We start from the raw sequence: 26,400 nt of genomic DNA on the forward strand, positions 1-26,400 counted from the left end.
TTTCTGGCAAAGCCAGCATCATATTGAGATTTGTTCTCAAAACAGTCATCCTTAAAATGTACAGAACAAACGCTTAAGTTAACACTGCCGTGACTGGGACGTCCTCAAAAAATAAACTGCATCCATTTTTCCCTGACGTCTGGATCTTTCGGCAGCTTATTCAGAGGTTTTGTTTGACCACAGCCAGGAACAGCACATCTGTGTGGCATCGTAATTTTCCTGTGCACAAGTAGTCTCTGTCAGAGCTCGCTGTCCATCGACTGAACACTTGTGAGGCGCACGGCGATACTGAAATCAGCGTAGTTGTCTTGCGCTTAAAGCGTAGTTATCTTGTGCTGGAGGCGGTCATATGCAAACGCTGTTACGTCACTTCTAACCGACACGTCACTTCTAACCATGAATCCAGAACGAGCTGTATTTTGAGCTTGATTAAATAAATGATTCGTTTAGAATGGGGAGGACGTCTTAAAATATTAAACTTGCAGGACGTTTTAATGATACAAAGACCTCTTATATACCAAAAGATCAAGGCAAATTTGGTTTCTCATGTCATGACCCCTTTAACATTTTGCCTTTTGAGTTCCATGGGAGAAAGAAAGTCAAACAAGAAAGGTGTGCAAATAATTACAGAATTGTCATTTTTTTTTATGTGAACTTTCCCTTTAAGATGTAGACTTTTTGCCTCTTATTTTTTCTACTATGATTTTCCCTGTGTGTGATGAATTGCTTTGGTCAAAGTTGTTGTGTTAAAAGACAACTTCCTCTTCTCTTTCTGATTGGTTTAGCTCAGAGATCAGGCTCTGCCCTCTGGCCCACACATATTTAAAGGAGCTCAAAGACACAAAACTTTGTAGTCTTGACATCTTTCAGAAGAGGCTTAATATAATTTTCTTCTATTTTTTGTGGGCGCTACAGCTATGGTGCTCAGTTATGTGTTACGTAATGCGCATATTGCCCAGTCCTCTCCTCTCTCACCTCCTTTCCATTGAAGAATTCTTTATATTACTTCCCCTTGTAATTATAATAAGGATAAAGAGACATGTATCCAGATATTAGCAATAATACCTCCATTCCTCCTTGTATCAACCTCTCCAAATACAATACATTGTGAGATAGTGAATTTAGAAGTAGTATCCCTACCCTCTCAAATGTTGCAGCATTTGGAATTTAATACAAATGAATACAAAAAGTATTGAATCAGTTGTAGGAACATGAAATGGGTTGAGTATGGGTTTTAAAATCAGTCTTTTCTCAGTAACGTGATGTGTGTACGGATATGTACATGTGTTTGAAGTTCTCAGTGTTTCTTTTATTTACGTGAGGGACATCCGACATGTAACATAACTAAAAATGGAGGTTTACACCCCTGCGTTCCTTTCCACCAATGCTCAGGACCCGCAGAAAATTCATCACACCTAAATTAACACAATGTGCTCCCTTCTCTTGGCCCAAAAAGAAGGCTATACCATATAGAGGATCTTAGTAGGTTAACACAAGGTTAAATTGATTCCTTAGGAACTGAACAGAGGTTGTTTTATGATATAGGAAAGATATGCGTAACTCCAGCAGTATTAAAACCAATCTCGTTCCTGAATCTCATTGCCATCATAACATAACAATCAGCAATACTATGGAACTGCGTTTGTCCTGAGTCTAATCAAGGTGATGTATGGATGTATGTATTGATTTGTATATAGTATATAAATAAATGTAGATGAACACATAAATATATAAATATATATCTATAAAAGTCTTCAGACTGTCCTGCCAGGCTATCAGCACACAGAGTCTCCAAACCACAATAATTCCATCTAGCGTATTAGTAATGGCTGGATGTTGTCTGTGGGTGCAGATACTGTTTCTTATGGTTCATTAGATGAATTAAAAACTGGAATTGAAGTGATATTGAAATATTCATTATAAAAACCCTCAGATAATTTTTGGCAGGATGTGTCTAAAAATGTTTTCATTCATTGATTGTTGTTGAATTTTATCCTGTGAGCCGTAGATGTCTGTCACTTTTAAAATCCTTTCAAAGTTCCTTTAAATTCCTTTCACTGTGAATGAAGCCACGTTTGTGATCTTTCAGGTTAAGAAATGCGGCTATATTGAGGCTATAGAACTGAAACTTAGAACAAGTTTGAGTTTGAGTGACAGGTGGCTTATAAAAAGGAACTATCCACATGAATTGATCATTAACAGTTTGTATTAATATTATATGAGGCAGATCACGGTAAACAGGACTTTCTCATACATATGTTGTTGTTAGATTTCACAATTTCTTGTCAAACTTTAACCCAATGAAAAATAGAAAAACTATATTTCCAGAAGTATATATATAATAGAACTGTTTTATCAATTTAGCACTTCTCTCACACCACCCACCATCATGTCATCTGTTTGATTTTTTTTTTATGTGAATTTGTGCCTTTTGTCATCTTATCTTCCAATAAAACTACATTGGAGATGTGAAAAAAATAAATAAACTTTTAAAAAGTAGTGTGTTACTGATTTGTATATCTTGACATTTTTTTTTTAAATTCTTCTTGATTAAAGGTGCACTCAATCATTTTTTGAATATGTAATCGTAGACTTACACTGACCCCAAGGGTTCCTGGATGCAGCATTCAAGTCAATTTAAGTCTTTTTTTTATTTGTATAATGCATTTCACAACACACCTTGTTTATTCAAAGCACCTTTATTATTCTGTAAACGAAACTTATGCTGTAATGTCTTAAAGTCTTCACTGAGCAATTTATAAGAAAAGATTATTGAAAATCATGCTTTAAAAATTATTTGCCAATTATTGGCCATACCAGGCTCAGCTGGTGGAGCCAGTTCCCCTCTGGCTTTACAGCATGAATATAATATAAATATTAGTTATCTTTGTGTAATACAAGTCATGTATTATTTGAATAAACTGAGTAGATATTCATAGGCAATGTTTAAAATGAAAGGTTATTGATTGAACTGTAAGATTATGATTAAGTGTTTTTAAAGCCCATTCCGAATTGACTGTGGAAGTGCACGTAAATGTGGTGTCCTTTTTTTATTTGGCTGATGAATGCTATAGTTGACATTAATTTGTTGCTTACTTATTACACTTTAAGAGAGTGTAATCCATCCTATGATCATGATGATGCAAGCAAGGTCATTGAAGTGCATTGTTGTCCAGATGTGTCCAGACAAGTGAAGTGACTGATCTCATGAAAAATACATGACTGTGACAGCATTTTTGCAAAACAAAGTTATGTGCTTCATTACAAGTTTCGCAGTAAAATGTCCAGCGAGGGGCACCAAAATCGATTGAAATTATTTCTAAATCAGACAAGGGTTTTAAGGTGAATGTTAGTTGGTTTTAATTAGTAAACATACCTCCCTAACCTAAAGCCAAAATTCTCCTAAAAGCAAATGAGAGGTAAAAAAACTGACTAAAACAGATGCAAGCTTATCACTTTGGGGAAAAGTTTATAAATGTAGTTGGATCTGTAATACAAGCATAAAATATTCTAGTGTTAATTCCACCAATAAACTGCAGTGAAACATAGAATGTGGCATGTACAAATCATTTTGCAAAAATGTAAATTACATTCTATGAGACAAGGTTGGAATTATACCTTGTTGAACGGTTGGAGCTGGCAGCAGTTCATTCTCTGTGAAGTCCATCATAGTAGACTGAACTGATGTCTGGTTGTCACAGGCTGCAGTTAGTAGTCATGGCTAAGAGACACAGAGGTGAAAGCTGAACATTGGATTGGACCAGAGCTGGATTTGGCAGGCTCTGGTAACCTCAGGATATGTATCCTGAGGATGAGACAGAAACAAGGTTATAGATTTTGAGAAGTGTTTCTGGTTCCGGCAGACCTGACTAACGCAGCATAACTAAGAAGTAAGGAATAATTGACGACAGACCGCAGAATTGTTCGCACATCCAAGGTGATAATGCGGTCACAACGTTTTTAAACAATTCAAAGGTCCGGAGTCAATTATTCCGCTTATACCACGATTACCACACATTAAGACATCATTCAGGGTTTTCTCTCAAGACCCTAAAATGCTTTTGCCATAGATTTAGGGTCTTACAGTCCGAGCCTTTGTTGCTAATTCGAAACATCACGTTATAACTAGCAACGGAGGATAGTGAAGCTTGCGGATCTTTACTCGAGGATTTATAGTGGGTAATGAGGTAATGCATTTGTGTGTGAGTTTGTATTTGAGGGATTGAAAGAGAGAAACTGAGAAAATTAGACATCTCGCTTCTTTAATTACCTTTTTTTGTTGCAGCTCTCGTCAGAAGTAACATCGCTTCAAAATCGCCATATTCCCGTTGTAAACCTTAATAACTTTTTTCATCCCCATGAAGACCTTTTTTCTATCACAAGTAAGTTTGTGTGGGAGTGTGTGTGAGAGCGGGTGCATGAGGGTTTTTCCTACAGATATCTCAGATAATATAGAAACAGTTGTATTGGTCAAGTGAAGGCCTATCTGGCTTTGATACTGCTCAAGCCATTGTAGAACTTTCGGCATTGAAGTAACAAGGCAGTATATGTGTGTGCGCGCATGTACGTACGTATGTGTTTGTTTGCGCGTGCGTGTGTGTGCGCGTGTGTAAGTGCGGGGGAAACGAGGGGGCGTGAGGGCTCTTTTTAACTGAAATTAAAATAACTGTAGGATATTATAGACATTGTTTTGACGTTCTTAACCAGTTTACTTTAACCAATGTCTTTGTTTTAATTGGTTATTTTGTTGTGGTAGCCTGTAGGGCTCTTTGAAATAACTGAAATAATTTGTCAAAGTGATATGGAACCTTTATGCGGTCAAGACTACTTTATAGCCGTGTGTTTACTTGAAAAATAATTGCACACCTTAGAATGTCCGTGAACCAATCAGAATCAAGCATTCAACAGACTTCCCTAACTTGAGGGAAAAATTAGGTGTTTGGCTGGCTGAAGAGGTGAGTCTTTAGTCTAGTATTAAACTTAATAGTAATCCATTCAAATCCTTAAAAGTGGTTTAATCAATGTCTTCTGAAGCAATCAAGTTTGTTTTGGGTGAGAACAGACCAAAATATATATAACAAAATATAACTTTTTCACTGTACATCTTGTCATTTCAGTCTCTCTTTCAAGCTCGATAGCACTTCCTAGTTCTTGATGCATGCACAAGGCGCTAGATGGTGCTATTGAAAGTGTAATCCTGCTTGAATTCATGATCACCAAGGAGACTGCTGTCACAATGTACAGAAAAAAAGGAGTTACATTTTGTTCTCACCACTGATTGATATATATATATATAGCTGGATTGCTGATGATGTCATAAAAATAAAAAAGCCATAAACAGCTAAGATGGCATGAGGGTGAGTAAATGATGAGAACGTTTTAATTTTTGGGCGAACTATCCCTTTAAGCAGCTGGTCATGTGATCCAAACATTGCAGCTCCCATAGGGGACCCTCTCCATGTAGAATGAGCAGTTGTTTGCTGATGTGACATATTTCTTTTTAAAATATAGATTTTTAATTAGATTCAAATTACTGAGTGAACACTTTATTATTTATCCATAATCTGTTTCACAATTGTGATAGATTGTGTCAGTGCTAACCCTCCCCTCAGCTAAACCTTAAAGTCTTATTTGGATTTGAACATACGAAGGCAGATTAGACTAAACCCTGCTTATGAGGCCATCGGAAAGTGGGATGTGTTTGATTCAAACTGGGTTTTGGGTTCAATTTGAAAAATAATAGTTTACATATATGTGATATATGTAATTATTACATATTGACTTAATTACTAAAATAATGTATTATTATCAATAAAGTTAATAGTGTCATTATGCATTCACGAATATTAAGTGCTGTTTGAAAAATGTAGGGAAACTTTCCAGCTCTGAGATCATTAGCAAATCATAGAACCTTGAGAATGTGTGTGTGTTTTTTTTAAACATAATCTCTAGAAGATTACTATGTTTTGTATCAAATAAATATTCACAACAGAAATTATTCATTCGTTTCACAGAATACAGACAAAGACGGGTTGTAAACTACCATGCCCCCCTGCTTGATCAAATTATTGTAGCAGTACTAGACAATAGTATCACCATTATAGTAAAGTGTCCAAAAACATGGTATTACCTAATGTATTTTCCATGGCGTATGTTTTACAGTAATGCTATTACCACTGCACTTTTTTATGTAAGTGGCTCCTTATGCAATTGTGAAGCAGTATGAATTGATATCGGATCAAATGTCCATGCAGATAATGCATAAAGTGCAAACAGTTTAAATATCTATATTGCTTTCTCACTGCCATTGCATGAAAACCATAAACAGTAAATCGTCTGTTTCATGCACTAATCAACGAGATTTCGGTAGCCTATATATCGAACAGTTTGGACACAGCCGAGTCTTTCATAACGTCTAATACCTTTTAGGTGTTTATATAGTGAAACAGTAAAACACTGTGGCTTTAAGAGGTTTTTGTGGATTGTCAGGGCTTTGTGTAAGTGAAGGGAGTAAACACAACCACAAACTCTCACACTGTGTGCTGTCGCACCTGTGAAGTGCGGAATAAATCATTTAAGACATCAGCAGAATCTCCAGTCGGCCGAGGCTGAAAGGTAAGCAGTTTTACCCGGATGTTTTTCTCTGTGCGATTTTGCGCCTGCAACGGGATGATCTGTTAATTTTGGTGAGAATTGAACGTTTATTTATCATATGAAAGTGTCTTAATGTCCTTACTCATAATTATATTATGTTTAAAACTATGATGATCTAAACAGCGAGTAAAATAAATCGAAACCATTTTAATATTTATTTTGCAAAAATTGATTCATATCAATAATAATAAAAACAACATGACTTCAAAAGTTAGTGTAGTACTTGTCAACTAAGTCCACAAAACTGATAAGAGCATTCTTCTTTTTTTTTTTTTTTTCTTTTCTTCCCAGTTTGGAATGCCCTATTCCCAATGCGCTCTCGAAGTCCTTGTGGTGGCCTAGTGACTCAATCCGCGCATTTTATAACGTGGCTTGTTGAGCACGTTACCGCAGAGACCTAGTGCGTGTGGAGGCTTCAAGCTATTCTCTACTGCATCCACACACAGCTCACCACATGCCCCACCAAGAGTGAGAACCACATGGAGGTTGCGCCATGTGACTCTACCCTCCCTTGCAACCAGAAGAATTTGGTTGCTTAGGAGACCTGGCTGGAGTCACCAAGCCTGGATTCAAACTCGAGACTCCAGGTGTGGTAGTCAGCATCTTTATACTTTGAGCTACCCAGGCCCCCTGTTAAGAGCATTCTTGAGATGAAATGTGAGACAAGCAATGTTTTAAAAAGAAGTGCAAAGTAAAAATAATAGTTTTTCCAATCAAGATGTAATTTTACCAAATGATCAAAAAGTGTGAAAATATTATTTAAATGTGTGTATTTAGGATACATTAAATATGTTTGAAATTAGCAGGACAAAGTAGTTTTCCATTTTATATCAAAATTATAAAATAAATTGAATTTCTATCACCCTCTTTTCCACCACAGAATTCTATTAATCACAATACAAAATTTGAGCTGTGGAAATGACACTGTGGTACCAGAAACAATTCATTATAAAATAGTCAGTTAACCTCCATATTGCTATTTCATCATATTAAAAAGCTTTTCAGGAGATTAATCAGGATTAACTGTTGTTGTGTGAATTTGAATTAACATGCATGCTGGTCTGTTTGCGTTTGTCCACAGGTGTGCGTATGAGTGCACAAAATGTTCGATCCAGATGTGGACATCCGGCTTACAGGTAACATTTTCTATGATCACATTAATTCAAATGCCCTTCTCCACTGCAAAATAACAAGTGAGGTGAGAAGATAGAAAGTAGAAAGAAATGAGATGGAGAGAATGTGAATGAAGAGATAAATAAGAAGGTTGGCTGATCAGAGTGTAGGAGAAAGATAATAATAGGGATTAATTATTTCTCAAAAGAATGTGTTCTAGCTTCTTAAAATGGGGTATGTTCCTTAAACCCATTAAGGTTGAGAAGCGTCAAAGTCTTTCTAGCAAGTAAGTCCACTGTCGGCCATCTTTGGAACACTCTCGGGAGGATATTTTCAGTCATGACAGTGCAGCTCCTATCTTCATGAACGGGGAAAGGCCAAAATCTCAAAAATGGTTGGTCAAGATTACGATCAAAAACATATTTCAAATCAGCAATAAAATTTGACAATACTAGAATCATAAATTGTGATTCTTTACCTCATATTATGCTAAAAAACACAATTTTTCCAGCTTGTATAACTAATGCACATGTTTCTAGAGTTGATTGACAGGTGATGTCTGTGTATAAAAGGTGATTGGCTTTTTTAACTGTAAGGCAGGACTTCTTTTCAACATCCATTGACCATTGGGCGCTTAGAGCTCTTTGTTTAAGCGTTCCAATTTCTCCTATTCATTTTACTAGAAGTGGGCCATTTCTGCTAAATAATCTCTGGAAGTGTACACTTTAGGTAGCAATAGGTCAGAGACAAGACAGTCACAGGATTGCAAAAAAGGTAATGTATGTTGATTTTTGATATAATGCCTTCTTTAAATAAACATGATTTTGCAAACATTAATGCAATATAAGATAATAGGCTTATATCTGTAAGCAAACAACATCGATCTGTGCAATATCTGTGCAACCCATCACTTGTTTTCTTGTGTTTCAGTTTAAAATCATCATGCTGTTATAAAGGTTAAATGTGTTAATCTTGGTAGATGTGTTGGTGTAATATCTTATTTAATAAAAATGTATCGCTTAGAACCAAATTGTGAAATATTAGTGTGATTTATCACAAGACCAGTTGCTTTCACTCTCTCCCTCTCTCTACTGCTGAATGCTTCCTTGCTACTTAAGAATTTGCGTGTGACCCTAGAACAGAGCAAAGAGTTTAAGAGTTTGCCTGCATTTGAGAATTAAGAATTCTGCATTTATAATTCTAAACTAAGTTTAGTAACTTCTATCAGGGAAGCAGTGAAGCATTAGTAATTTTAGGTGTTCAATGGAATTCAGATTAACTTAAAAGTTTTTCTTCCATAGAACAGGTATTTCTGTAACATAAAATGACATATAACTGTCAGTTCAGTGATTTATTAATAAAAAATATTTTTGTCAAACAGTACAATCTAGACACATTACGCCAGTCATACTGTACATGGAAATGCTGCTTTGTATCATTTTCATTTGCTGATGAATATTTTATCTACAGAGAGCATGCCTGAGTATTAAACTAAAGATCTTGTAGCTTCTGTTATTATGGAGAAATACAGTTCAAAATCATTGAATTAATGTGTTTATGATGTTGTTTGGGGACCAGTTTATTCCCTGATCAGTGTGAATGGTACACAAACCATTGTAGTTCTAATCTGGTGAGAAAATGCCCTTGATAAATAATGTCATTATATGATGTTTGGAAAAATTGTTGGTTAATGTTCTGTCTTGATATATTGTAATACAAATTTAATAACACCCAATAAGTGGAAACAAGTATGCTTAATTTCAAAATTACAAACAAGTTTGAATAATAACAAGAATTATTTGTTTTTTCAAGTTCAATGAAAAAAAAACTAGTAAAATCTACTTAATTTTATGACATAATATTGATTAAAGAGTGTGAGTAAATTTAACTTAAACATTTTAGTTAATTTAGTAACTTTTACTTACAAATATGATATGCTGTACATGTGTGTGTGAATTTAAAGAAACATCTTAGAACATTTTGAATTTTCTTTACAAACATTTCTTTAATCACAATAGATACAAAATATAGAGCTGTACACACAGACCTCAACACTTGGTGCACAAAACACCATGATGGTGTCAATCAACAAGAGAATACGTTACCATACAACAAAATGAACAATAAAAACTGTGTGAATAAACTTGCAAACAGGGAAAGCATGCATGCTCATTATTTATTCAATAAGTTAAGTAAAATGTACTTATTTTATTTACCAGTGAAATTTACACAGATGAGCAAATAAATATGAAACACGTTTCTACTTTAGGATTAATACACAATTGTACACATTGTAAAAAGATCAAACAATCATAAATAATATTTACTTCTAGCATACTTTTTTTATGCTCTGAGGAAAGCTAGAGCATACATTTTTACATATTTGAATAATAGAATTGACTTAATATTTTCAAGTCCATGCTTAAACTAATTTATTCAACATGCTTAAACATGCTTAAACTAAGTTCTTAATCTTTTCTGCTATATTTACTACACAACAATTGTTTTTTTCAGTGGTGTTGAACACCGGTGATTGAAAAATCAATCTCTGCTACACATTGCTTAATGTTCTAAAAATAGGAAAGAATGTTTGATTACCAAAGTTTGACTTTAACCTCTAACATTTTCATACCTTACCTTTGCTCTATATCTTTTTTCCCATAGAAATACTCATATTGTAGAGGCCAATACTTCCATAAACCGGATTAGCATCTGTCGACATTCACTTACGTTGCTCAGTCCTTTAACAATGCACACAGGGATTTGGAGACCAGGCCTATTAGTAAATTTCTGCATATTTTATTCCTGACCTCTCTCACGTGGCTCTACCTTGCTCCAGATTACAGCTCCTAATCGCAAACTCTCTCCAAAACTCATGTCTTTACTCACACTTGTCCATTCTATCACACAGTGCCTGAAGGCAAAAGGACACATCTAGTGTCATTTACTATTTCAAAAAATAAAATTACTGGCCCAATTTTTGACTTCTGGAGGATTTCTGTTGGCTTTCTCTTTTTAAACTTTATGAGGGTCAAATGAGATATTATGAGGTCTTTCTGGGAAGATCTATGTTATTTTGGGACTCTTAGAGCTACATGGATGTCACTTGCTTGAACAAAGAAGCTTAACTGGGAAGAGAATCAATATCTGCTTTCTGTGGGGAATCTTTAGTTGAAGACAAACGCATCAGGAGGAAAATCAGCCCTTGGACATTTGAACTAACACTGGATATCTGAACTTTCTTTTTCTGTTTGAAATCAAGGACAAAAGATCACTTGTAATTTGGCAAGTACATTTGCTTATGAAGAAAATCTATGAGAGAAGAAGCTTATCCATCTACCTTCAGTTGAACTCTTGGTTTACATAAATCCGGTCTCAGTTTATTAGCTGTATTGTAGAACATCAGTAATAAGATGTCTTACATGTTTGACGCCCCACGTGTGCGCTCAGACAGTTTGTCCAGCACAGCATCGCTGTCTACTTCACGGCTGATGCTTCGCCAACGGCTCTCCCAGCTGCTCACCTGTGTGGAAGATCTCAGCTCAGATGATGAAGCCAATGAGGAAGTGTCCCGCACGCTGGACGAAGCATTCCAGCTCTGTGGAAGACACACCAACAGAGAGTCCTTCAGGTTTCGCAGCATGGGAAAATCCTCCAATTTCTTTGATTCCACTCCTCTAATTAGTCCCACCTGTATTTCATGTCAAAAACCCTTATGTCAGCATTATTTTTATTATCTGTCTATAGTTTTCATTGACTTTTAGAGTTCATATATGTAAAAAGGAGTTTAGAGAGAGAGCTGTGTTTGAATGACGGCTTGTCTCTGTGGAGTATCTTATGAATTAGGTACTTAAATTGAATCATTCATATTCTGTTTCTGTGTTCTTCTCTTGTTCAGGCTTCACATGGTCACATGGAATGTTGGCGCAGCGAAGCCACCAGCCGATTTGAAGTCATTACTGCAGCTTGACTCGCAACCGGCCACTGACCTCTATGTGATTGGGTGAGTAACGGTCACCTAAACCACACAATCAGGATATTGATTGCTCAACAACTAAATGTGTTTTATATTTAAAAATATTTAGAAGTAAAAGGTTTTAAAAACATTTAAAAGAAAGTATCAGACTGGATAACCATTCATCTGTTGCATTCTATTAATGTGTAAGGTTTTCATTCATGCAAAATGAGCATAAGTGTTTATGTCCCAGTCTACAGGAAGTGAATTCCTCTCCGTTGAGGTATATCTCTGACCTCATTGCAGATGACTCATGGAGTCATCTTCTTATGGATACCCTTGCACCAAAGGGTTACATCAAGGTACATCATCATAATAACTCAATGGCTAAATGTGTGAAGGAGAGAGAGATGGGTTTTTGTGAGTATCTTTACATATGTTTATTTGTAGTCTCAGCCAGTTACAATTTAATAGAATGACTGAGCTCAGAATGAGCTGTCTTCTCGTTAAGCTTGTTAAGCTCTATTGTTCACTGCAGGCCATTGAAAACACTATGGCTTTGTTTTACATCAGTGTATTTATGCAACGCAAGCACAGATTTGATTTGAGTCCTCCCCCTTCTTCCTTTCATTACAAATTAGCTCTGATTAAAAAAAGGGGGGTTCCCACTTCATCAGAAGCATTCCAGGAATTTCCAGAAGCAATCTCATCATACCCCACACAATGAGTTTGAAATGTTGTACACTCAGAGTTTGATATTGTGAATGTGTTTTGTGATTGTGAATCTTAAGAACAATGGACAATTACTTGCTGTTGCCTTTGATAACAACAATTAACAATAATTACAGCCCTTTATGATGATATGTTGTGTTTTGACTCGTGTCAACATTCCCTAGTGTGCTGTAATTATGGAGCGAAGGATCACAGCATTATCACATTGCACACAAGTTAAGCGCTGTATTGTGACTCTTAAAGTTCAGGTAATTTTAACTTTGAATGTGTTTGTCGCTTACCTTTCCGAGCTCATGCAGTCCTTCCTGGACATTTTGCATTTCATGAACCCACATTTTTTTTGTGGGTTCTGGAAAGGATCTATTTCTAAATGACTTTGGTGTACCTTAATATATCAGGTTGATTTAGTCAGATGAAATGACATTTTTGACTTTGACCATGTGAAGCACATTTTTTAGGTTACCTAACAAAACCTTTTTACACTGTACATATCTGGGTTTCTTGCTACGTCAAACTCTTAAAATTGCTCTTGCATGATGCTTTCTGCAGCGCTTCATGTGGAGTTCAAAACATGGTTTGATGCTTGTGTTGAGAGGTGCGTTGAAGTCCTTATATGAGTCAGATGAAAAGGTACAATATTTATTTGCTGTCCTCAGGTGACCTCAGTGCGAATGCAGGGTTTGCTGTTGATATTGTTTGCAAAGCAGGTCCACCTCCCCTTCATCAGAGACATTCAAAGTACATACACCCGCACAGGCCTGTTTGGATACTGGGTATGATCCATCCATCCATCCATCCATCCATCCATCCATCCACCCACCCATCCATCCATCCATTGTTTAATATAGTATTATTTATTTATCCTCCTCAGGGAAATAAAGGTGGTGTGTCTGTGCGTTTCTCATTCTACGGTCACATGCTGTGTTTTCTGAACTGTCACCTGGTGGCCCACATGAACTATGCCCTGCAACGTTTGGATGAATTTGAATATATACTGGACACGCAAGACTTCGATATTTACAACACGCCACATGTGCTTGACCACAAGTAAGTGCTGACCCTGCTTGGATTCAAACTCATACTACATCACTAAAAACATGCTCACATTTATGCATCCTAATACAGTAATATGATTCTAAAATTCTGCTGTTTTGTTGTCTTCCAGGGTGGTCTTCTGGTTTGGTGACCTGAACTTTCGTATCGCTGACCATGGGATGCACTTCCTCCGCTCCTCGATCAACAATGGCCAATTTAACCTGTTGTGGAACAAAGATCAGGTCAGGCAAACATAAGCACAAACACAAATATCACAAACACACATGACCCCACAGACTTCTGAAGACCAAGGTTATGTTCCAAAATCCAATGCCAATTTTGACAGCATTTGAGGCATCTTAGGGTGTGCTCCTGATGCGAAGGCTGTTCCAAATCGAAGGCAGCAAAATTATGCTGCCTTACAAGAAAACATGTTTTTGCCAAATTCTAAGGCAACATTGAACTTTCTTTTATGGATAAAACTATCCCAAAATGCATGGGAATTCAGTTACATTTCTACAGAAGTCAAGGGTTCCTTGCTGATTATAAACATTTATATATTTAATTACTTAAATATTTAATTATTTTCAGTCAATTTTAAGTTTCAATATTTGTGTGTGCTATGTATGTTTTGTACTTATTACAATATTGAGTCATTAGCTTAGCAGCATGCTGTAAAACTCTATTGTAGCGCTATGTGTGTTGCTCTATGTGATTTTTTTTTAATTGGTTCTATTATATTTTATTCTATTCCATTCTATTTCACTGTGTTTTGAATTTTAGTTGATCATGCTGAAGAAGAATGAACCTATTCTTCAAGAGTTTGTAGAGGGGCCTTTGTGCTTCAAACCTACATATAAATTTGACCACTTCTCTGAGACCTATGACACGAGGTACATTCACTCATTCACACCTTCTCAACACAATTCTGAAGAGTGTATGAGATTGTTCATACACCATCCATGCATACATCCATCCATCCATCTATCCATCCGTCCATCCGTCCATCAGCTTCCTCAAAAGCTATAAATGCTTCACTGGCTTAGAAAAGTCTTGGAGATCTGTGGCATTTTCACCTGTCACACACACTTGTACGTGTTCATGTTTAACTTTGATATGTTATTATATCTGATCAAATCTGATAATGTTATATATGTTTTGTTGTCTTGTGTATGTCTCTTAAAGGAAATAATTTAAATTAGCTTTTTTTTAACTCACAGATAATTTAATAGTTTGTATACACTATATATATATATATATAACCATAAGAACATGCAGTACCTGGACAAAGCTGGGACTCATGCACAACTATCAAAAAAGATACAAACAGCCATTGATAATCAAGGAAGCACAACATCATATTAAGAACCAAGTCCTGTTCGATTTTTGAGTAGGATAATTTGTGCATATTCAGATATTCTTTTAAACACATGTTCTGTTATGTCAAATAGCTTCATCAGCGCAGTTCTAAATAAAAAAAACTAAATGCAATTTTCATGGGCTCTCTTATTATCAACATCTTTCAGATTCTGTAAGGGGGATGCAAACTCATGCTCTCAACTGTATGTATATACATACATGTATATAATGAGATCATGAGTCAGACTATGCAGGTTTAATATGAACGTAGACACATAGATAGTTATGGGGGAGGGACACATCTATTTCGTAAAATAATTCAACCATTGTCCCTGTCCTCGAAATGTTGCAATCTAGATTCACAATAATATGAAAGTATTATTATTTATTTACATCCTGTCTTTCTTATTTTTGCATGGGTCATTGATTAGTGGTAAAAAGCAGAAGCCTGCCTGGACGGATCGAATATTGTGGAGGATAAAGCCCAAAGCTGCAGACAATGAGGATGAGAGTGGGTCAACAACATCATCTGCTGCTGCTGCTGATGATGATGATGATGAGTACCCTGTTAAGATGACACAGGACATGTACACCTGTGATGTCTCATATGGGGTCAGTGACCACAAACCTGTCATCGGGACCTTCAATCTGGAGGTAAGAATTATGTAAATGTCACAATGGTACCCTGTTACGAAGCGGAAGCCTCCCAGTAAACACACTACAAGAGTTTATGTCTAGGGAATACACTGAATCAGCTTCCACATGTAACGTGCAAACTGAACTTTCGCTACGTGATGCAATATAACGTGGGAGTCAATCCTATCAAAATGTATGTATAGATGTGTGTGTGTGTAAGCTAGCAACTCACCCAGAGAGAGGCCACTCGCCTGTTGATTTGGCTTCACTCTGGCCCGGTGGCGTGCGGTGTGGAGATGGGGTTTCCCGGTCCAGCCCTTGTGTAGATACAGTTTGGATCAATTTTAAAATGGTTGTGGTGATAAATGTGCAATTAAAAATCACAATTTGACACTTTCCCAAGAAAAGGCGACATCAATACTCCAACAAAAGGATAATGATCCACAGCAACAAAACACAGTACATGCATGACAGACCCCTCATGTCCTCATCGAAAATCATTCCTCTGTTAGGTTCCCTCCCCCTAGGATGCATACACAGTCTTCTTATCAGAAGTGTGCTATATACCAAGTCTTCTGAAGCCATATGATAACTTTGTGTTACAAACATAAAAACTCTGTTGTAGCTTTCAAATTGACATTGATGTAAGGTCGTAAGGTCAAATAACACCAGAGAAATAGTGACATTTTGCCTCATGGCTTCAACGCACATTTTTTCTTGCATATCTTCTGTAGTGTATTTCTGAATTTTTATTTTGGATGAAATATTCCTTTAAGAGTTTTCAACTAGTTCATTAAACTTTTCCTGATTATTTTGGTCAAGTTCACTGAATGATGATGGACACTATTATCAATGTAGATGAGGAAGAAGGTGGAGACCCCTCTAGTGAGACTGACCACAGAGGGTTGCTGGAGCGCTGATGAAGATGCCTTATTCACCTACACCATACTGGAGACCTTTGAGTCCTCCACCTGGGATTGGATCGGCCTGTACAAGGTGAGAAGGAAAGAGAAAGAAAAGGATGATGGATGAACAAAAACATAGAAAGAGACAAAAGGAGAGCTCTATCATGGAGCGGGTCACTAACTAGAAGTGATTTATATCTCTGTGTGCAGATCGGCTTCAAAAGCGCCTCCGATTACTTCACCTTTGCCTGGGTCAAAGATGATGAAGTGGCTGCCAACGGAGAAGTTGTAACGGTACGACAGACTCATATTGTCTGTGTCGAGAGTGGGTCTCCTCTGATAAAGGGTTGCTGATGACATTAATGTTTCTAGAAAATACAGTTACTAGTGTATTACAGTTAATACTGTTAAGAGTGTTTATATGACATGAGTAATCCTTTTCCTGTTTAAGGTCACTGTGAGTAATGATAAGCTCCCCATGCTGGCAGGGGAATATGTACTTGGCTACCACAGCAGCAACATGCAGACCCTCATTGCCTTTAGTCCAGCTTTCCAGGTGGGTTTAAAGCAAGTCAGTTCACTCTGCCACAATCTTGGTAATGTCGTCAAAATTGTATCAAAAATTAAGCTTTTTTAGCTTCTGTATGCACGTACTGTGGAACCCCTTAGAGGACAGGGCGAGATTTTTTTCAGAAATAGTTTTGCGTGATTTTTGTGAGGGAATGCAAACTATTGCAAGGAAGACAAAACTTATTGTGAGGGAATGCAAAACTATTGCGAGGGAATGCAAAACATGAGGGAACGCAAACTATTGTGAGAGAATGCTAAACTTATTATGAGGGAACGCAAACTATTGCGAGGGAACACAAAATGTATTGCGAGGGAATGCAAACTATTGCGAGGGAACACTAAATGTATTGCAAAGGAAAGCAAACTATTGCAAGGGAACACAAAACTATTGCGAGGAAGACAAAACCATTGCGAGGGTACGCAAACTATTGCGAGGGAGCTCAAAACTATAGCGAGGGAAGACAAAACTTATTGCGAGGGAAGACAAAACTATTGCGAGGAAAGACAAAACTATTGTGAGGGAGCTCAAAACTTATTGCGAGGAAGACAAAACTTATTGCGAGGGAAGACAAAACTATTGCGAGGGAGCTCAAAACTATTGCGAGGGAGCTCAAAACTATTGCGAGAAAGACAAAACTTATTGCGAGGAAACACAAAACTATTGCGAGGGAGCTCAAAACTATTGCGAGAAAGACAAAACTTATTGCGAGGGAACAAACTATTGCGAGGGAGCTCAAAACTATTGCGAGGAAGACAAAACTTATTGTGAGGGAGCTCAAAACTATTGCGAGGAAGACAAAACTTATTGCGAGGGAAGACAAAAGTATTGCGAGGGAAGACAATACTTATTGCGAGGGAAGACAAAACTATTGCGAGGGAGCTCAAAACTTATTGCGAGGAAGACAAAACTTATTGCGAGGGAAGACAAAACTATTGCGAGGAAGACAAAACTTATTGCGAGGGAAGACAAAACTATTGCGAGGGAGCTCAAAACTATTGCGAGGGAAGACAAAACTTATTCTGAGGGAACGCAAACTATTGCGAGGAATACAAAACTTATTGTGAGGAGCTCAAAACTATTGCGAGTGAGCTCAAAACTATTGCAAGGAAGACAAAACTTATTCTGAGGGAATGCAAACTATTGCAAGGAAGACAAAACTTATTGTGAGGGAGCTCAAAACTATTGCAAGGAAGACAAAACTTATTGCGAGGGAAAGCAAACTATTGCGATGGAGCACAAAATATTATGAGGGAGCTCAAAACTATTACGAGGGTGCTCAAAACTATTGCGAGGGAGCTCAAAACTATTGTGTGGAAGACAAAACTTATTGTGAGGGAACGCAAACTATTGCGAGGAAGACAAATCTTATTGTGAGGGAAGACAAAAGTTATTATGCATCAATTGCGAGGGAACCCAAAACTTATTGCGAGGGAATGCAAAACTATTGCAAGAGAAGACAAAACTTATTGAGAGGGAATGCATACTACTGCGAGGGAATTCAAAGCCTGTTACGAGGGAACGCAAACTATTGCAAGGGCACACAAAACTATTTCAGAAAAAAAAATCCCACCCTGTCATCTAAGGGGCTCTGTAATATACACATTCTGGACAAACTTTTTCAATAAGGCAACTGGCTTTTTCTACTAAAAGGCAGGAGTTCCATTCCTACAGCCGCTATATTATGCGTTACAATTTCTCATTACATTTTCTACACTTGATCTGTCTCTTCCCCCTAATACTGTCTCTTGATTTCCATGGAAGCACACACACGCACATATCTGTGCATGAAGATTAGTCTATACCTCTCTACTCACCTGCTGTGTGTCTGATTGGTCCAGATTCTAGAGTCCAAACAAGCCTTAATTGAGGGTATGATTCCGGAGAACATCAATGGACATGAGAAGTAACAGGAATCTTTGCTAACCTACCACGCATGTGCTCATCCATTAAAGCAAGAGATCTGATCTGGGATCAGCTTTCTTCCTGTTTAAACTGACTTTGGTCAGAAAGGTTTTATACGGTAAAACTGAATCTGAAACAGCTAATATAATGAGTGTAAATCTCAGGCTTTGATATTTCACAAAAAACAGTTTAGTCACTGAACATGCGACCATCTCTCTCTGTGCCTGTCCTCAAAATGTTGAACTCTTTTTATCTGCTCCAAGCTCTTGTAAACATACACACTGAACACATTTCACTGTACTCATGGATTTTGCACCTGCTGTTAGAGGAACAATAAAAAAAATTACAGAGGCGAATGATTCAGAGCACATTGCAAAATACTTGGTAAAAGATAGTAACTTTGATTAGCCCGTTGAAGGAAAAGTTCACCCAAAAATGAAAATTCTCTCATCATTTACTCATCATCCCGTCCCAGATGTGTATGACTTTCTTTCTTCTGCAGAACACAAACAAAGATTTTTAGAAGAATATTTCAGCTCTGTAGGTCTATACAATGCAAGCAAATGAGTACCAAAAATTTGAAGCTTCAGAAGCACATAAAGGCTGCATAAAAGTAATTCAAACTGTCAATCGCCACTTTCACATTCTTCTTTTGTTTTTGGTGATTCACATTCTTTGCACATATCGCCCCTACGGTGCAGGGAGGAGAATTTACAGGAAAAAGGACTTAACTATTGATCTGTTTCTCATCCACTCCTATAATATCACTTCTGAAGACATGGGTTAAAACACAGGAGTCTTATGCATTACTTCTATGATGCCTTTTTGGGCTTTTTGTAGCTCCAAAATTTTGGTACCCTTTCACCTGCATTGTATGGACATACAGAGCTGAAATATTCTTCTAAAAATCTTAGTTTGTGTTCAACAGAAGAAAGAAAGTCATACACATCTGCATGAGGTTGAGTAAATAATGAGATAAATTACATTTTTTGGTGAACTATCCCTTTAACATATCTCCCTACAGGAATTGGCATTTATCTATGGCAGCAAGTGTGTGGATTTAAATTAGTTGTAGAGAGTATCATAAGTTTACAGAGGAGATGGTGGCAAATCCAATATTGTGCTAATTTAGTATTGTTAATATGATCCACTGACTCAAACATTATAGAAGTGTAGAAAAGACATACACTGATCAACCACAACATTAAAACCACCTGTCTAATATTGTGCAGGTCCCCCTCGTGCCACCAAAAGAGCACCAACCCGCATCTCAGAATAGCATTGTGAGTTGCTATTCTTCTCACCGCAATTGTACAGAGTGGTTATCCGAGTTACTGTAGCATTTGTCAGTTTGAACCAGTCTGGCCATTCTTTGTTGACCTCTCTCATTCAACAATGCATTTCTGTCCACAGAACTGCTGCGCACTTGATGATTTTGGCTCCATTCTGAGTAAATTGTAGAACTCAAATACTCAAACCAGCCCAAGGTCAAAATCGCTGAGATCACATTTTTTCCCCATTCTGATGGTTGATGTGAAAATTAATTGAAGCTCCTGACCCATATCTGCATGATTTTATGCACTGGACTGCTGAACTACGATTGAAAGATTAGATAATCGCATGGATGCTTGTTGGTGCCAGACATGCTGGTTTGAGTATTTCTGTAACTGCTGATCTCCTGGGATTTTCACACACAACAGTCCCTAGAGTTTACTCAGAATGATCTCAAAAACAAAAGAACATCCAGTGAGCAGCAGTTTTGTGGATGGAAACACCTTGTTGAATGAGAAAGGTCAACAGAGAAAGGCCAGACTGGTTCGAACTGACAAATTCTACGGTAACTCAGATAACCGTTCTGTACAATTCTGGTGAGCAGAACAGAATCTCAGAATGCTATTTCTTTTGGGGCTGTTGGCAGCACGTGGGTGTCCTACACATTATTAGGCAGGTGTTTTTAACGTTGTGACTGATTGGTGTAAATGCTGTCACTTACCAGTTTATTTTCTAGCAATTAAATTAGTTCTAAATTACCTTTTTTTTATCTGTAATTTTTGCCATAAAATTTGACATTTATTTTACCCATTACATTTTAAAGAGCTACGTCTTCTGTTTCTTATATCATAGTTCCCCATTGGTGCTATGTGCAGAACTCGCATTATATTTCACTGTGCCTTTTACTCACAGTATCTATGTGTATGTCTTTTATTTTGAGCAAGAGTCAATTTAACTTTAACATTTCCATTTGTAACCTGCCTAAACACGAGTATTCTTCAAAAAGCCTTATATCTCTTCCTTAATAAACATATCAAACATTCTCCTTAATGTTATATGTAGTGGAACTGTATTCTTGGAAGTGTATCAAGGTGAATAAAGCTATTATGATTTACGTTATATGTGTTCAAATGTTTCCAGTTGAACACAGATGTGTTATTGGGATTTTAATAAATGTCATAAATATATCAAGGACTGAATGTATTTTACTAAATGTAAATTTGATCTAAACATGTATTCTTATGTTAAATTGTTGTGCATCCATTGTAATTGTGTAACAGCCGAATTTTTTTGCTTGTTTTTACAAACCGTGGGACATGTTGAAAGAATTGTTAAATTGTTAATTACATAGCCGGCACTATTAATTGTGACATCCGTAATAATGTGCATTTTGTTTTGTCATCCAACAATATCCATTCTCCGTAGTAAAATAACACCAATCTCTTCAATCTCACTGACAGTGCTATTACCCAGCTTTGAGATGTGTAAATGTTTCTCATAGGTTTTAGTCATTTGCTCCAGGGGGCGCTGTTTACCTGCTTATTCACTTGATTATATTGCACCGAAAGTCTGCAATTTTACATGCATCTATGCGAATTAACAGACTGTAATATTACCCATCTGTGTAGAGTACTCAGCACTGGAGATACTGTGTGGTGTTACCTCTAGGAGCATTTCTATGGTAATTATAGCTATAAATCAGTCTAGGGCACGTGCAGTGCTCTTTGTGGTGGTCTTCAGCGTGGCAGAAAGAGAACAAAGAACTGGCTACAACACACTGTGAGTCAGCCAGTGATCATGAGCTACTAACTACTGTTTCTTGTGCTTGACAGTAAATCTATATTTGGTATAGTAAACCCAGAAGAAGAAGGCCATTTATCCGCATAGACAAACTAAGTTTAGCTTTAGAGAAAGTGTGTATTGACCCTTTGAACTATCCTTTTAAGAGCATCAGCACCATATGCCACCCTGTTTTGCAGGGAATGTTTTATAGGGACTATTGAAAGATGGCTTGTGCATACAAAAAATTTATGGACTTTTATAAATTTTTGCTCTATTCTTGTAGAAATTACTTCTAGGATTTTACAATTAAAACAGCGTAAGAATATTGTAACAACATTAAAGCCAGTGAAATACATTTCATAATGTATAAGATGACCCTACTGATTCAAATCTGAATGTACACACTCTTACACACAACTGGGCTGCTGTTTGTGGTATGGGCAATAAACTCCACTATAAGGGCAGGAATGTCTTCAATATTGATATATTGTCTTATTAGTGTTTAAAAGCTTGGGCTGAAGGCTCCGGCAAAATTAAAGTGCTGCGATAGATTAAACTGAAGCAATTAAATTAAATGCATTAAAGAAAAAAAGTGTTAATTAGAGTAATTAGATGGGAATTTGGTCTGCTGTTCTGTCAGAGCAGCCGCTAAGACCTCACACCCACAGGAGCAGATACAAGGGAATTCTTCTTCCCTAGAGAGGACACTATTCTCTTGATGCCCAGGAGATTCATTTTCCCTAATACATCCGATTGGACCATGATGTCACCCAGTGCAGTAAAACTTTTTAATGGCCCACTAAATCAGAATCTTGGATTGGAGGCATTTAAGGCAAAGTGAAGACAGGATAAGGTTATGGTGGTAGAGAGAGGGAGAGCCGGATGAAGAGAGACATGGAGAGAGGGTGAAACGACCTTGATGATGTCATAAAATGCAATATGCAATCAGCACAATGCACAGATGTTCTATCAACAATGAATGTTCAGAACAGAACATTAAAGACTCTAAGTGCTTATGTGCTACAATAATATTTTAAATTGTGATAACCTTTAGAGTTTACAAAATGATTGATTGCTTCTACCTGTTATCTAACAAATTATTCAACAACAACAACAATAAAGTAACAATTTACAACAGGGACTAAAAACGGTTCAAGGAACGGAAACTGAAAACAATTATTATTATTATTTTTTCTTTTGCAGAATGCAACCGAAATGGGAACAAAGTGATTTTTAATTGTTCTGGAATTAATATTTTATTTTTAAATGCTGGTAACGAGTTATAACTGGTTTATTTTGTTCTAATCATTTTTTATGAAAACAAAGGCCAAAGGGTTATCACAGTAAATTTGTGGAACTACACCACTTTCTGCTGCCAAAATTATTTACTTGTGCTTTGATCCTGAAGGAATCTGCTTCATCACAAATTTATTTGCCTAATTTCCCAATGTGGATGTCAAATTATTTTTTAACAACTATGTATAATTACTACATATACAAGTAAAATATTATTAGTGGTAAAATTAATTTTCTGAGTTGTTTCCATGTCTTCACTGAATTATTGTTAGATGTGATGCATTAATACAGATTTGATACTTTGGGTTTTAACTGAGAAGCGCATCTGTAATTAAAATTATTCGGCAAAGACGGGTCTGTCCCTATCACTCGCTCTCTCTCCCCAGACCCAGCTGGTCCTTCCCTTGATCCTGAAGTGCGTTCCAGTGCCTCTTTGGTTCATGAGGGGGACCTTGAATCTCTTGAGTCTGCGGACTTCGAGTTACCCACCTCCAAGCATTTCGGGCATGATAGTAAATCATCGAAGGAATTACTTAAGGTGATTACTCACGCGGTGGCCAGGCTTCAATTAGACTGGCCACGTGAACAAGAGACCCCCAAACACTCCAAGTTGGAGGACAGATTTCTGTCTGGTGGCCAGGGGAAGGGAACGCCACATCAGTCCCTTCCCTTCTTTGATAACCTCCATGACAAGCTCTCTCGTTCATGGAGGAAACCTTAAGGTGCGTACACACTGCCAGCGACATCGCGCGCGACAGCGACTCAATACCATTCATTTTCAATGCGAGCACAGCGACTTCCGGCGATACGAGCTGTCGCGACCGTTGGCGCTAGATGTGGGCGTGTCCAGCGACGTGACAAAGTTATGAAAAGTTTAACTTTGGAGCGACTAACGGAAGTGACAGCCAATGGGAGAGAAGACGGGAGAGCTCACGTGACCCTTCTCTCTCTCTCTCAGCTCCTGCAGTAACGGAAAGATGGATGAAAGGCTAATTCTTGCTGTTAGAAATGTTCCAGTGCTCTATGATATGTCTCTTCCCACGTACAAGGACATTTTTAAGAAAAATACTGCGTGGGAAGGTGTATCTGAGATCGCGGGGATTTTATGGACCCAGACAGACCGGTTTGCATTTTCGCCGCAGATAAACAGCCGCTCTGGCAAACAGCATGCCTTGTTTCTCGTTCATCTTTGATATAAAGCATTTTATGTACTGATTCCATTTATATTTAGTCTTTTCCCTCCAAAATGTTTGTTTTTAGTGGCAAGAAAAGAGATTCGCTGTTAACAGCAATGGAATGGCATCCGTGAATGTCATTTATAAACGTTACTAGGCAACCAGTAGTGGGAACACCCACTAGCGACTTCACCGCCAGCCACTGGCAACCTGCAGCGATAAAGTCGCTGGCAGTGTGTACGCACCGTTATACTTCCCATGTCTACGTGCCCTCGACGGCGATATATTCGACTATCGTGGGTGCTGAGACACGGGTATTTGATACCGATGCCGCTGGTTGAAGAGACACTTGCGGGTTGTCTCTCGCCGGTTCGGCATCATCGTTAAAGAAACCCTCTCTCCCCATAAAGCCGTGCAGCACTACCTCCACGCTAGTAGGGAAGGCTTATCAGGCAGCGGGTCAGGCTGGTGCTGCCATGCACTCTATGGCAGTGTTACAGGCATACCAGGCTGATCTGCTGAAGGACCTGAGTGCGGGTGCCACACTCGATGAGGAGGCTTTCTCCGGAGCTTCGTCGAGCCACGGATCTATCTCTCCATGCGACCAAGCAGACGTGCTATTGGCCGGTCTATGTCTGCTTTAGTCAGCATGGAGAGACACTTATGGCTCAACCTATCGGGCATCAGAGATAAGGACAAAGTTTTCCTTCTTCATGCCCCGGTTTCGCCTTCTGGTTTATTTGGGGATGCTATGAATATAGTTATCACGAGGAAGCATTCGGGCAATTTCTTCCTCACCGCACTCAGGGGGCAGGGCCGTCAGCCACCCAGACCCGCCCCAGTCCTGCTAGAAGGGAGGATCAGAAACAGAGCATGGCGAGTCGTGCTCCCCCTTGTAAAGACTGGGGACAGGCTCGTCGCCCTCAGCAGACCCCAAATCAAGACCTCAGGGGAGTAGTTTCTAAAAAGAAAAAACCCTGACGGTCTTTTGCACAGCCTTGTGGGGGTAGCCCCCCTAGGGACGGGGCGCATGCATCATCCCCCACGAAACCTCTCCATTCCCGCCGCCTCTGTTGTTTCGGGAGTTAGAGGCTTCCAGTGAAATGCTGGGTGTACTGCTGCTTCCTGCCTTAGTCCAGGACGTGGAACACTCGACATCCCCTCAACAGGAAATGTCAAAATTAATACCCATCTCAGAGAACCTGGCAGCGTGAAAACTTCTGCCAGGTATTTCTATGTGGGTCCTAAGAACAGTAGAAAATGGCTACAGAATTAAATTCGCTCACCGCCCTCCGCGTTTCAACGGTGTGGTTTCCACTACTGTGAAACCGGAGCAGGCATGTCTACTGTGGAAAGAACTGCAAAATCTCTTGGTCAAAGGGGCCATAGAACATGTTCCCCTTCCAGAGAAAGAGTCAGGTTTTTACAGCAAATATTTCCTGGTTCCCAAGAAGGGTGGGGGGTTGCGTCCGATCTTAGATCTTCGAGGCTTGAATCGCTCATTCAAGGCGTTCATGTTCAAGATGCTAACTATCAAAACGGTCATGTCACAAATCCAACATCACGATTGGCTGGTCACGATCGATCTCATGGACGCATACTTTCATATAGAAATTTGGCCACAGCACAGGAAGTTCCTGAGGTTTGCTTTCGGGGGCGAAGCCTTCCAATATTGGGTTCTTCCATTCGGCCTATCCCTATCACCCCGCACATTCACGAAATGCATGGATGCAGCACTGGCTCCTTTGCGACTCCGGGTCATCCGCATTCTGAATTACATAGACGACTGGCTGATACTAGCACAGTCTCAGAAACTGGCAGTTCAGCACAGGGATATTGTCTTAGCTCATCTGGTTTCTCTGGGTCTGAGTCTGAACATTAAAAATAGCATTCTCTCTCCCACCCAGGGAATTACCTATCTGGGAGTTATATGGAATTCGATCTCAATGCAGGCACAATTGTCTCCCGCTCGGCTCATGTCCATTCAGAACACCCTGAGCAAAGTCAGGCTAG

General features: G+C 38.2%; 1 protein-coding gene across 2 annotated transcripts; it reads left to right on the forward strand.

Annotated features, from left to right (window-relative positions):
• The first annotated feature begins 7,755 nt into the window (after positions 1-7,755).
• Positions 7,756-19,315, forward strand: LOC127637029 (inositol polyphosphate 5-phosphatase K-like). Of its 2 annotated transcripts, none has more exons than XM_052117874.1 (12): positions 7,756-7,790; positions 11,666-11,770; positions 11,976-12,084; positions 13,111-13,227; positions 13,326-13,501; positions 13,620-13,731; positions 14,273-14,382; positions 15,280-15,502; positions 16,343-16,480; positions 16,600-16,683; positions 16,841-16,945; positions 18,799-19,315. In XM_052117874.1, exons 2-12 carry the CDS (start codon positions 11,673-11,675, stop codon positions 18,865-18,867), a joined length of 1,341 nt encoding a protein of 446 aa, XP_051973834.1. In that variant the 5' UTR covers positions 7,756-7,790; positions 11,666-11,672; the 3' UTR covers positions 18,868-19,315. The 2 variants fall into 2 exon arrangements, with proteins under 2 accessions (XP_051973834.1, XP_051973833.1); XM_052117873.1 differs by lacking the exon at positions 7,756-7,790 and adding an exon at positions 10,833-11,398.
• Positions 19,316-26,400: the final 7,085 nt, after the last annotated feature.

This window comes from Xyrauchen texanus, chromosome 44, assembly GCF_025860055.1.
Source record: "Xyrauchen texanus isolate HMW12.3.18 chromosome 44, RBS_HiC_50CHRs, whole genome shotgun sequence".
Taxonomy (NCBI): domain Eukaryota; kingdom Metazoa; phylum Chordata; class Actinopteri; order Cypriniformes; family Catostomidae; genus Xyrauchen; species Xyrauchen texanus.

Bases quoted from the DNA above. Each gene is read 5' to 3' on its own strand.
- LOC127637029 (XM_052117873.1), top strand. From the start codon at position 11,181: ATGTCTTACATGTTTGACGCCCCACGTGTGCGCTCAGACAGTTTGTCC. The intron at 13,502-13,619 runs GTAAGTGCTGAC...GTTGTCTTCCAG, and splicing joins CCACATGTGCTTGACCACAA to GGTGGTCTTCTGGTTTGGTG. The intron at 15,503-16,342 runs GTAAGAATTATG...TTATCAATGTAG, and splicing joins TCGGGACCTTCAATCTGGAG to ATGAGGAAGAAGGTGGAGAC.